The following is a 14,180-nucleotide window of genomic DNA, read 5'->3' on the forward strand; positions in this document are numbered from 1 at the left end:
GAGACCATCCACCTGGCACTAATAGCCACATACTGCCTGCACGTAATAAGGCACCTGGCCACCCGCAGCTCGCAGCTAATCCTCAATCCTGGCTCCCTCTCTGGCTTTACCCCCTTTGACTGCCCGCTGGTTCACAGCTCTGATATCACAGGTCTGCAATGAAAAAGTTTTTTAACAAATTTATGTGATACTTATAGATTTTTGCTTCTGAACACGAAAATTACTCCCAATTTTACATAATACATCACGTTTTTCTGCAAAAAGTGTATTTATGAATGTCATTTTTTTCATACTCATTAAAGTAATAAATGTATTCTGCCTACATTTATTATAAAACATTGGCGACCATTCCGACCCGATCGCAGTGTGCTTTTCATTTGCACAGCTGCGACTGGATCACTACTGCACACGCGCAACGTTGCCCGGCGTCGGATGTCACCTGGGAATGACGAAGGGAAAGAAGAAAGTGATCGCAGCGACGATGGCTTGAAGATTGACTGGCAGTGGGCATTCCTGGGTGGCAACACAGCGTCTGGAGCCATTTTCAGGGAGTGGTAAGAAAACGCAGGCGTGTTTGAAGAAATGCAGGCGTGTCCAGGGAGGGTGTTTGACGTCAGAGCCAGGACCGAACAGGCTGAAAACATCACAGCTGGTAAATATGTCTAGCCCTACTTACAAACTGCACAAATTTATTCCCCATAGCAGGGCTGCACAAGCGAACGCAGCCTTGCTATGGGGAAAAACCCACCCCCATAGGAGTATAGTTGATCGCATGGATTGCAAAAAGCAGCTTCGTGCGATCAACTCAGAATGAGGGCCATTGTCTTAAATGAATTCAGTCGGTAGTATAGAACATTGCAATTCAGTTCTCGTCATAAAACTTCCCACAACCCAGTGCCGGATTAAGGTCCACATGGGCCTGGAGCTGGAATTTACAAAGGGCCTAAACCCAATACTGTCTAAAGGAACATTGCAAACACACAACAACTACAACTACAAGGTGAGCTGGTGAAGGTGGAACCAAATACAACAGATGCAACGCAGTTTTGCCCTGTGCCGGCTTATTTTAACCCCTGCCTACCACCACATATATACAAACAGTACACACTACAAACATAGACAGTACACACACGCCACATATACACGCACACTTACAGTACACACGGCCACCACCACATATAGCAGTACACACTACACATACATACAGTACACACTTGATACCACATATACACACACCCACACAATACAAACACATCCTCCACTGCCACATATACACAAACACAGGCCCTCATTCCGAGTTGATCGGTCGCAAGGCGAATTTAGCAGAGTTACACACGCTAAGCCGCCGCCTACTGGGAGTGAATCTTAGCTTCTTAAAATTGCGACCGATGTATGCGCAATATTGCGATTACTAACTACTTAGCAGTTTCAGAGTAGCTTCAGACTTACTCTGCCTGTGCGATCAGTTCAGTGCTTGTCGTTCCTGGTTGACGTCACAAACACACCCAGCGTTCGCCCAGGCACTCCCACCGTTTCTCCAGCCACTCCTGCGTTTTTTCCGGAAACGGTAGCGTTTTCAGCCACACGCCCCTGAAACGCCGTGTTTCCGCCCAGTAACACCCATTTCCTGTCAATCACATTACGATCGCCGGAGCGAAGAAAAAGCCGTGAGTAAAAATACTTTCTTCATAGTAAAGTTACTTGGCGCAGTCGCAGTGCGAACTTTGCGCATGCGTACTAAGCGGATTTTCACTGCGATGCGATGAAAAATACCGAGCGAACAACTCGGAATGAGGGCCACAGTACACACTACACACACACAAATTACCACATAAACACACAACATACATACACACACACACACACACACACACACACACACACACGTTGGGAGGTCCGCATGATGGCTAACTACCGCTGGATGATACCCAGAGACGACACAGAAAAAACTTATAAGCGAAAAGCGACAAAATTAATTTTCAAGCCAGAAATACAAGTTAACATTTTTTTCAATAATAATGGCTTTGTTTCTATTATTGTTTGATTCTATTGTTATTTTATTATGTAATTAAGACAGAAACACAGTGATTTCATCTACACTTCTTCATATTTCACAATAAATATGTCAAGAACAATTAAACTTGCTTTTTCTTAAAAATTTATGTAACATGTAAATGTGATGTGGTAATTTTTATTATATACTATTTCTTGATGTACTGTACACACGAGTATAATTAAGAGCATAAAAGTATTATTAAAAAAGCTTTAAATACCTTAAATTTCCGAGACCTGTGTATTTACTGCTTTGGCATGTCAGGTACAGGGGAAGTGAGCACTGGAGGCAGAGCCGGCCATATGCATAGGCAAACTCGGCAAATGCCTACGGGGCACAAGCAGGTTCTGCTGATTAAAATGATATGTGGCATGCCTATATTCTGTTTGTGACTGCGGCTGTATCTGCATAGAAAATACTATGTTACAGTGTATTCCTGGAAATCACTGTAACGTAGCATTTCATATGCAGATACAGCAACAGTCGCACACAGAATATAGGCATGCCGCATATCATTTTAATCAGCAGATGCTGCTTGTGCACCCTAGACATATATTAATGCAAATAAGACACATTTTCATAAAAAAGGCATCCGATGTTAGCAGACCTGCCAGTTGGCTCACACAAGGCATCTCCAGCTGCATGGTGTATTGAGGAAAGATGTATGAGGACACATCTGTATCCAAGCAGCGGCAGAGGTCACAGTGTAGCAGCCATGTGAGTGCTGTGTGCGGGTGGGTTGGTTGTGCAGTAGTGTTCAGTATATGTGTAAGGTGCTGTAAATACCAAATTGCTTTCTAACAAATATTTAAAATGCCCACTCTAATATATACTGCAGACGCCAGGCACATCTTATTACCATATACGATAAAAGTGTGCTGTACATCTCAAAACACTACATCCCTTAAGAGAAAAGAATACACCCACACATTATCTGAGTTCCAAAGCTCATTGATGTATATATTTGTTATTAAAAGGATATGGATTCAATATATTACAATGTACAGTATACATATAGTTACATGGTTACAATTTATACAGTAATCAGTTAATACAAAATACATACAGTTACAGGCCAGCATACAATACCATTCCCTCAATGCATCCTCCTCTTAATATATCTCTCTCTCTCAGCAAATAAATACAGGAGCTGGTCTGGCAACATCTCCTCCATCGTCTGGTACAAAACAGCAACTGGCAACTGTGTGTCTCTGTAATGTGTTATCTAGTTTGGGGGAGGGAACTTTCTCATTCATGATGAGTCACTAGTCTGTTCGTATGCTAAACAGGTTCAGCCTTGAAGACATCAAAAGGGGTTGGCCTGAGCTTCCTGTCCACTACCTGTTTCTGTAAATGTCTATTGTCCTAATAAGAGTGATTTTAGCTTTCATACATTTAATCATAACTCTTTGTTGCAATGTCCTACAACTTAATAACAAGTATCAAATGAATCTACACATTAATCTGCTTGCTTTAATACCAAATATGACAGGTCTCTCTTGCTTCGTTCAAATAATACACATACATGACATTACTTCATTATATAATTTGAAATCATTATGATGTCTGGCGCTTGATATTATTATAGTTATGTACTGTATGAAATAAGTGTCGAATCCATCTCTGTGGCATGTCCGTGTAAATGCGTGTGTTACCATATATTGTTGTGCTCTCTGCGCGTATTTGCAAGTATAGCAACTCATAATGTGTGTAGTCTGTATGTTCTTTCTATGTAATATTTTTGACTTCGACAGTGCATTATGTGTGTCAGGTGTATAAATGCATTAATAATGTAGGGCATATGTGAAAGAGACATTATGTGTTATTATGTGTATAAGGGCATTAATAATGTGTGGCATATGTGTAAGGGACATTATGTGTAAAAGGGCATTAATAAAGGTTGGCATAATGTGTAAGGCGCATTATGTTTATAAGGACATAAATAATGTGTGTTATATGTGTAAGGGGCATTACTGTGTGGTATTATGTGTATAAGTGCATTACTAATGTGTGGCATTATGTGTATAAGGTGCTCTACTGTGTGGCATAACATAGAGAAAGGGCACTACTGTGTGGTCTAATGTGAATAAAGAGCAATATGGTGTGGTGTAATGTGTGTAAGGAGGAATTCAGTGTGATGTAATGTGAATAAGGGGCACTACTGTGAGGAGTAACTTATATAAGGTAAAGTGGTATTACTGTGTGATGTAATGTGAATTAGGGACACTATCACGTGATAAAATGTGAATGAAGTTGCACTACTGTGTGGCATGATTTGAATTGGGGGTACTATTGTGTAGCCATGCCCCTTCCCAGCAAAAACACATGCCTTTTTGGGCTGTGTGCCGAATGTGCACTCTGTTCCTATTTAAAATATAGGGGGTAGGAACACCAAAATGAGGACTGATATGGGTGAGGGGTGATGGTACTGGAAAAGAGGTGCAGGGTCAGAGGCGGAACTAGCGATGGTGCTAGGGGGCACCAGTCAAAATCTTGCCTAGGGCATCATATTGGTTAGGGCCACCTCTGACTGGAGGGAGAGATCTCCAGACTGGCTGGATATGGCTGCTGGTCTCCCTTTCATACTGTGAGGACCCTGTCCGCATGACCCCTCTACTGCCCTGCACAAGGTAGCCATTTTCCACCGGGGGCACGTGACACACTTCTTTTACATCACTGACCACCAATATGTATACATGAATTTTTATTGTAAATACCTTACTTAAATATAAGTTAAAGCCCCTGTCACATTGAATATATATTTAGAAGGTGAATAAATATATTAGGCATTTAGCCTACCTTATATTATAGGATGTAGTGCAATATAATGTGTAAACATATAAATTATAAAGTTGCCTCACTTTTGTCTATTTTTGTTCACATATATATGTTTACCCCTAATCAGGGCTACACAAAACAACACTGGTAGCTGCCTTAAACCAATTAGTAGCTTGTTTTGTGGAGGCCCAAACTAATCAAGCACTTCACCTACAAAAGTGGCAGTCCCTGTCACTGAAGTGCTTGGTTTGTTAAACTGTGCATGTCCTTTTTAATGTCCAATATAAGTATGGATGGGAGGGCCCATGTAAAATTTCATCTTGCACCACTTTTCTTTTCAGCCACTGCTGTGTGGCAATGTTTAATAGATGTGCTATAAACTGAAGATGTGTTGCTGCTCTGTTGCTTATTAACCAGCCAGCTTGCTGCAGCCTTTGCACAAAATTGTTGAAAGCAATATTATGAGCTGTGAGGTGAAAAAATCTGGAGGAACGAACACAGGCCCAAATTATGTGATGTTATCATTTTTTTTTTAAATACTAAAAACAGCTATAATCGTGTAATCTGGGCTTGTTTTTGTTCCTACGGGTATTTTTTTATCTAAACACAAAAATTAATACAGACCCAAAATCAAAACACGGGGGTCAGCTCTAATGATACACAAGATCTTCTGGTTGGCCATGCAGCATGGCCAAAAAGAAGATCTTGTGTAATACCTGCGGGAGTTCGCAATCAGGCATATTAGCCCGCCCCCCCAACCCCTCCCCCTGGAATATGTTGCAGCAGCCACCACTGTTCATAATGTAAACATATTGAACAGGTCAACATTTTGCCAGTGCTATTATTAATCTTGACATGTTACATTTTGACATTCTGCACATGTGGACATCCTGAATGCCCACATTTAGACCATGAAAACATTATGGTGTCTATATTAGATACTGAACCCTTTATATATTAGCCAAATTCTAAAACTGAGTGTATTTGATAGCAATACCCCAATAAATCAATTATTAAGAAAGTACAGACAGTAATTTGTCATACATACCCATCAATCAGTCGGAACGACTTCATTAGATTCTGTGCTTTCTGGAGAAGATCATCATTGGAACATGAAAACATTGGAGTAAAGAAGTAGAGTAGAATATGTATGATGGTCAGTGTGGAATTTAGTGAAGGCACATGCTTGCTCCACGCCATAATAGGTAGCTTTATTGGGTCCTGTAGATAAAAAGATGAAGGTACGAAGTTTAAAGTCTATGTAAAGTGTGAATTAGGGTTTGCTAAAGTATTTGGATACCCCTTACCAAATGATAATTTATTATAATTGACAAGAGGGATGGGTGCATAGGACCAAATTTGTAGATAGAAGCTGATCACTTGTATATCACAACCACTTATGAGTTGCTTCTCTTAGGCCAGGTACTCCCACTACTATTAAGCTTCCTGGTTGATCACAATAATACATTTTGTCAGAAGGTATCTTTAAAACACTACAAAACATCCAAACTGACATTTTAATACTTTTAAACTTTAAGATAAAATACATATATTACCCAGGTATTATACTGCAGCTCTCATTACAATAAAAAAGTTAATGTAATATTACTACTCAGTTACAGACCGTTAAAGACATATGCAAATTATTTAATGTAATGCCCATGTAGAATCTGCTACAGATGAGTAGTGATATTTTTAGCACTGTTCCTGTGTATAAATGCGCACACCTAATTTCTGTAGAGTCTACAAATCTGTCATCCATACTCTATTAGATAGATTGTAAGACAAAGCAGAACCTCCATCCCAACCTGGCAACCTAACTTGCTGTAGAGTAGTGAAAAGTTTTATGATGAACATACAGTATATAGATAAGCTTAACACCTCAGTTCAGTCACAAATGGATTTCAACAATTCTCTGCTAGTAGTTGGGCTTGGATCACAATTGAAAGAGCAGCAGGAGTAGGTGCCACAGTAGTGATGGGAGATTTTAACTATCTAGAGATAAACTGGAAAAACGATTCATGTGATACTGCTAGGGGTAATGGGGGTCATTCCGAGTTGATCGCTCGCTAGCTGTTTTTAGCAGCCATGCAAACGCTATGCCGCCTCCCACTGGGAGTGTATTTTAGCTTAGCAGAAGTGCGAACGAAAGGATCGCACAGCGGCTACAAAATAATTTTGTGCAGTTTCAGAGTAGCTTCAGACCTACTCAGCGCTTGCGATGACTTCAGACTATTCAGTTCCTGTTTTGACGGCATGAACACGTCCTGCGTTCACCCAGCCACGCCTGCGTTTTTCCTGGCATGCCTGCATTTTTTCAAACAATCCCTGAAAACGGTCAGTTGACACCCAGAAACGCCCACTTCCTGTCAATCACTCTGTGACCAGCAGTGCGATTGAAAAGCTTTGCTAGACCCTGTGTGAAACTACATCGGTCGTTGTGAAAGTACGTCGCGCATGCGCATTGCGCCGCATAGGCATGCGTAGCAGTGCCATTATTTTGCATCATCGCTGCGCAGCGAACATTTTCTGCTAGCGATCAACTCGGAATGACCCCCAATATGTTTTTAAACATACTAAATGATAACTACTTAGTTCAACTAATTGAGGTACCAACTAGGTACAATGCAATCTTAGACCTGGTTTTAACAAACAATGGGGAATTGGTATCAGGTATTAGAGTCGGGGAACCCATAGGAAACAGTGACCACAATATGGTCACATTCAATATCAGTTTTCATAAACAATCCTATAATGGCTCAACTAGGACTCTAAACTAAGCCAACTTTGAAATGATGAGGGTATTTTTCAGGGATATTGAATGGGAAGGTTTGTTTCTAGGAAAAAATACTACAGAGAAATGGAATGTACTAAAATCCCTGCTAGCTAAAAATACTCTCAAATTTATTCCTACGAGCAGCAAAAAGAGGAACAAAAATCATAAACCAATGTGGCTTAACAAAAAGATAAAGTAATTTATGAGCAAGAAAAGGCAAGCATTTAAAAAATACAAATCTGACGGGAAAGCGTCTATAAGGACTTTAAGGACTGTAACAAAATACGCAAAAAAGGAAATAAGAGCGGCTAAAGTAGAAACTGAAAAACTAGTAGCAATGGAAAACAAAGCAAATTCCAAAAAAATATTCAAATACATTAATAGCAAGAGATTAAAGAAGGAGAGTATAGGCCCTTTAAAAGACAAGTTGGGAGTCTTAAGCAAAAATGATAATGACATAGCGGACACACTAAATGAGTTTTTTTCAACAGTATTTACTAGAGAGGACCCAATTCAGGGACTAACACACAATCTCAATAATGAGAATATCCCACTGATAGGTACTTATTTAAGCAAGGAGGTAGTCTGTGACCAATTAAAACATTTAAAGATTAACAAGTCCCTTGGAATTCACCCAAGGGTTCTAATGGAGCTTCACTCTGAACTTGCAAAATCGCTATTTTTGATATTTAAGGATTCAGTTATATCAGGTATGGTTCCCAAAGACTGGCGTATAGCGGAAGTAGTGCCTATATTCAAAAAGGGAAGTAAAGCTGTACCAGGTTTTTAAAGACCAGTTAGTCTTACATCTATAGTGGGGAAAGTATTGGAAGGTATTCTAAGGTACAGTATTCAGAAGTTCCTAGAAGCCAATATGGTCATTAAAAGGAATCAACATGGATTTGTGAAGGACAGATCCTGTCAAACCATCTTACTTGGCTTTTATGAAACAGTAAGTGCAAACCTCGATCAGGGTAAAGAGGTGGATGTAATCTTTTTAGACTTTGGCAAAGCTTTCGACACTGTACCACATATGCGACTTATCTACAAACTACAAGAAATAGGGCTAGGAAGCACAATATGCACTTGGGTGAGAAATTGGTTAGATAATAGGGAGCAGCGCGTTGTGGTTAATGGATCTTTTTCAAATTGGACTGAAGTGCTAAGAGGTGTGCCACAAGGCTCGGTATTAGGACCGCTATTGTTCAACGTTGTCATTAACGACCTAACAGAAGGTCTAGAGAGCATGTTATCAATTTTTGCAGATGATACCAAATTGTGTAAGGCTATAAATACGGAGGAGGAGGATGAGTTGCTTCAGAATGACTTAGTTAAATTAGAAGCATGGGCAGCGAAATGGAGAATGTGCTTCAATACAGACAAGTGTAACAAGAATAAAAATAACACCTACATACTAAAAGGGGTAAAATTAGGGGATTCTGTACTGGAAAAGGACTTAGGTGTTCTCATAGATAGCAAGCTAAACAGCAGTACCCAAAGTAGGAATGCAGCAAAGAAGGCTAATAAAATATTAGCATGCATAAAACGGGTGTCACGATCCGGGTATCTGGACGCCATTTCTTACCCATCAGATGCCTCCTAAGGCTGGCTCAGCGCTCCAGGACCGGATCCCATCTGTTATCCTGATGTGTACATTCCTGTATCCTCTCCTGTCACTCTGGGACGCTGTCACAGTAAACGCCATATTACACCTGGCATGGCGTCTCCCGCGGCCTCCGCCGCCGTCCCTGAACTTCTGCATGCAGAGTGTCTGAGTGGCGATTACGTCAGCCGCGGCCTCCGCTGTGTCCGCGTGGTTGGATGTGCATCTGTCAGCCTGGCGCCTCCTGTCTCCGGTGGTCGGCGCCGCCATTACTGTTTTCATTACCACATGGATTACAAACCAAACTTCCCTCCAAGTGTCTGCATGGGCGCAGCCATCTTGGATTCTGTCAGCTGATCATTTCCACCAATCTGTTCTCAGTATTGATAATCTGCATAATTGCCTAGCCAATCCCTTCCTTGCTGCAGGTATAAATACACTGTGCCTGAGCAAGGAAGGCGTCAGTGCTTTGGTTGTCAAACCTAGTTCCTGTTTGTCTCTCTCCTGTGATTGTCTTCCAGGTTCCAGCTCCTGTCTCAAGACTTCCACCATAGAGACCCGCACCAGCATTCCACCTGCGGTGTAGCCTGACTCTCCAATCCATTGTGGATTCATCTGTTTCCAGCTACAACATTACCTGCTTCCAGCTCAGCTTCCAGCAGAGTACAGCTTCCCTTAAAGGGCCGGTGTCCTTTCTACACTTTACCACTCTCCACCGGTATTATTATTTCTCCGCTCTCAAGTTCTACATTTCAGTTCATATTTCATCGCTCCCAAGTTCATTTATTATTTAACTGGTTCCAGCCAGTATCCACTCCGTGCTAACAACAGTCTGGTTCCAGCCAGTATCCACAGCAGCTGTTTTATCTTCAGCAACCCAGCTTTTCCTGGAACACCAGCTGGCACAATCCTGGGTTATCTCCATTGCTACAGTCGGGCCTGGTAAGGACTTTCCATCTAGAAGATCATAAGAACTATCTCACACTACCAGTGCCCTGTGGCTCCTGCCATCCTGTAGTACCCAGGAACTGTATTTATTCTTTACTGACTTTTACGTTTTCTTTTACTGCTGCTGTGTTGCGGAGTTGTCATAATAAACATCATTGACTTTTATCCAAGTTGTCGTGGTCACGCCTTCGGGCAGTTATTATTTATGTTACTTACATGTCCAGGGGTCTGATACAACCTCCCAGGTTCCGGTACATCTCAGCCCCTACAACTGAGGCTGCCTCCCGTCAGCTCAGGCCCTCAATTGTGACAGTAAGCACTGACCTAATGAATCCAGCCGGAGACCAGGATCAAGCGGCCAGGCCGATGCAAGAACTGGCAGCCCGACTAGAACATCAGGAGGCTGCACAGGGCCACATCATCCGCTGTCTCCAGGATCTCTCTACTCGGCTGGATGGGATTCAGACAACTCTCCGTGGATCAGGCGCGTCTGGTGCGTCAACCACAGTGACTCCAGCTATAACCCCACCCACCTTACCCATTTCTGCTCCACGTCTTCATCTTCCAACGCCAGCAAAATTTGACGGATCTCCAAGATTCTGCAGGGGATTTCTCAACCAGTGTGAGATTCAGTTTGAGCTACAACCTGGCAATTTTCCCAGTGACCGTACAAAAATTGCCTACATTATTTCTCTTCTCAGTGGCTCAGCCCTTGATTGGGCATCACCGTTATGGGAGAGGTCCGACACCCTGCTATCTTCCTACACTGCCTTCGTGTCAACATTCAGGCGCATCTTCGACGAGCCAGGCCGGGTAACCTCAGCTTCATCCGAGATTCTCCGTTTACGCCAGGGGTCACGTACTGTAGGACAATATCTGATACAGTTCCAGATCCTGGCGTCCGAACTGGCATGGAACGACGAGGCCCTGTATGCTGCATTCTGGCATGGCTTATCTGAGCGTATTAAAGATGAGTTAGCTACCAGAGACTTACCTTCTAAGTTAGATGAGCTAATCTCACTCTGCACGAAAGTTGATTTACGTTTCAGAGAGAGAGCAACTGAGCGTGGAAGATCATCTGCTCCAAAATCTTCTGCTCCTCCTCCTCGTCAACTGTCACCATCTAAAGATGAGCCCATGCAACTTGGCCGTTCCCGTTTAACTCCTGCTGAGCGCCGAAGACGTCTCTCCGAGTTTCTCTGTCTCTATTGTGCAGCTCCGTCTCACACCATTAATGCCTGTCCCAAACGTCCGGGAAACTCCAAATCCTAGCTCGCCAAGGAGAGGGCCGGCTAGGAGTAATGATCTCCTCTCCATCTTCTCAAGATTGTAATCTCCCAGTCTCGCTTCAAGTTGCTCAACGTTATCGGAACGTCATTGCCCTCCTTGATTCCGGAGCAGCTGGGAACTTTATTACCGAAGCCTATGTTAAACGGTGGTCCCTACCCACCGAGAGACTTCCTTCGTCCATTTCTTTAACTGCCGTGGATGGCAGCAAAATTTTTGATGCAGTTATTTCTTTAAGGACTCTACCAGTTCGTCTGAGAGTGGGAGTTCTTCATTCCGAACTTATTTCTTTTTTAGTGATTCCAAGAGCCACACATCCTGTGGTCCTGGGCCTTCCATGGCTCCGTCTTCACAATCCTACAATTGATTGGACGACTACGCAAATCCTGGCATGGGGTTCCTCCTGTGCTGAGACATGTTTGTTTAAAGTATTGCCTGTCTGTTCTTCCTCCCCCAGGTCGTCTGATGTTCCACCTCCTCCATATCAAGATTTCACGGATGTGTTCAGTAAAGCTTCTGCTGATATCCTTCCTCCTCATAGAGAATGGGACTGTCCGATTGATCTCGTTCCAGGGAAGGTTCCACCTCGAGGCCGAACTTATCCGTTGTCTCTGCCTGAGACGCATTCTATGGAGGAATATATTAAAGAGAACCTAGCAAAGGGGTTCATTCGACCTTCTTCTTCTCCAGCCGGCGCAGGCTTCTTTTTTGTAAAAAAGAAAGATGGTGGTCTGCGGCCGTGCATCGACTACAGAGGTTTGAACGACATTACCATCAAGAACCGTTATCCTTTACCCCTGATTACTGAGCTCTTTGACAGAGTTAGCGGAGCTACCATCTTTACAAAGCTGGACTTGCGAGGTGCATACAATCTCATCCGGATCCGTGAGGGTGACGAGTGGAAGACCGCCTTTAACACCCGTGACGGACATTATGAGTACCTCGTCATGCCCTTCGGATTGAGCAATGCTCCAGCTGTCTTCCAGCATTTTGTCAATGAGATCTTCAGAGACATTCTATACCGTCATGTCGTGGTCTATCTAGACGATATCCTCATTTTTGCCAACGATTTAGAGGAACATCGTTTTTGGGTTAAAGAGGTTCTGTCCCGTCTCCGTGTCAATCATCTCTATTGCAAATTAGAAAAATGCGTCTTTGAAGTCAAGTCCATTCCATTTCTAGGGTACATTGTGTCCGGTTCCGGACTAGAGATGGATCCTGAGAAACTACAAGCAATCCAAAATTGGCCGGTACCCTTAACCCTCAAAGGGGTCCAGAGGTTCTTAGGGTTCGCCAACTATTACCGAAAGTTTATACGAGACTTTTCCACCATTGTGGCGCCTATTACTGCTTTCACTAAGAAGGGTGCTAACCCGTCCAAGTGGTCTGAAGAAGCCATGCAAGCATTTCATCTTTTAAAACAAAGGTTCATCTCTGCGCCTGTTCTGAAACAGCCTGACATCGACTCTCCTTTCATCTTAGAGGTGGATGCCTCCTCCGTTGGAGTAGGAGCGGTGTTATCTCAGAGGGCTAAAGATGGCCATTTACACCCTTGCAGTTTCTTCTCCCGGAAGTTCTCCCCAGCTGAGCGCAACTATGCCATTGGCGACCAGGAGTTGCTAGCCATCAAGCTCGCTCTAGAAGAGTGGAGGTATCTGTTGGAGGGAGCTTCTCATTCAATCACCATACTTACAGACCACAAGAACCTTTTATACCTGAAGGGCGCACAATGTCTCAACCCTCGTCAGGCCAGATGGGCACTTTTCTTTTCCAGGTTCGACTTTAAACTCCAGTTCTGTCCGGGCTCTCAGAATCGCAAGGCCGATGCCCTTTCCCGCTCATGGGAGCAAGAAAATGAGTCAGAGTCTTCAGACAAGCATCCTATTATAAATCCGTTGGCATTCTCCACGGTAGGGATGGACTCTACGCCCCCATCAGGGAAAAGTTTTGTGAAGCCGATGCTAAGGAAGAAGCTCATGCATTGGGCCCATGCTTCCCGTTTTGCCGGACATACAGGTATCCAAAAAACCCTGGAGTTTATCTCTAGGTCCTATTGGTGGCCAACTCTGAAAAAGGACGTCTTGGAGTTTATTGCATCTTGCCCGAAGTGTGCCCAACATAAAGTATCCCGCCAGTCGCCTGCGGGGCAACTGGTTCCACTCTCCGTTCCCCGTCGACCATGGACCCACTTGTCGATGGATTTCATTACAGACTTACCCATGTGCAACAAGTTCAATACCATCTGGGTGGTAGTTGACCGGTTCACCAAGATGGCACACTTCATTCCTCTCACCGGTCTTCCGTCAGCTTCCAAGTTGGCTCAAGTATTCATACAAGAGATCTTCCGACTCCACGGTCTTCCTGAAGAAATTATCTCTGATCGAGGAGTTCAATTCACAGCCAAATTCTGGCGAAGTTTATGTCAAGTCCTCCAAGTCAAGCTAAAGTTTTCCACGGCTTACCATCCTCAGACCAATGGTCAAACCGAGAGGGTGAATCAGGACTTGGAGGCCTTCCTCCGCATCTATGTGTCCTCCTCTCAAGATGACTGGGTTCAATTACTTCCCTGGGCCGAGTTCTGTCATAACAACCAGTATCATTCTTCATCTGCTTCAACACCATTCTTCACTAACTTTGGATTCCACCCTAAAGTCCCTGAGTTCCAACCGCTTCCAGCAACTTCTGTTCCCGCAGTGGATATCACCTTGCATCAGTTTGCCAATATCTGGAAGAGC

General features: G+C 43.2%; 1 protein-coding gene across 5 annotated transcripts in view; it reads right to left on the bottom strand.

Moving 5' to 3' along the window:
• Nucleotides 1–14,180, bottom strand: part of LOC134969348 (dipeptidase 2-like) — a 649,658-nt gene that overhangs the window by 425,940 nt on the left and 209,538 nt on the right. For 4 of the 5 annotated variants that reach the window (XM_063945260.1, XM_063945263.1, XM_063945262.1 and 1 more), the window contains exon 2: nt 5,880–6,052. The exons of the other annotated variant lie outside the window; for it this stretch is intronic. In XM_063945260.1, the coding sequence (XP_063801330.1) occupies nt 5,880–6,031 (152 nt within the window). In that variant the 5' untranslated portion in view covers nt 6,032–6,052. The remainder of the gene's footprint in view (nt 1–5,879; nt 6,053–14,180) is intronic. 5 annotated transcript variants of the gene reach the window in all.

This window comes from Pseudophryne corroboree, chromosome 11 (assembly GCF_028390025.1).
Source record: "Pseudophryne corroboree isolate aPseCor3 chromosome 11, aPseCor3.hap2, whole genome shotgun sequence".
NCBI lineage: Eukaryota > Metazoa > Chordata > Amphibia > Anura > Myobatrachidae > Pseudophryne > Pseudophryne corroboree.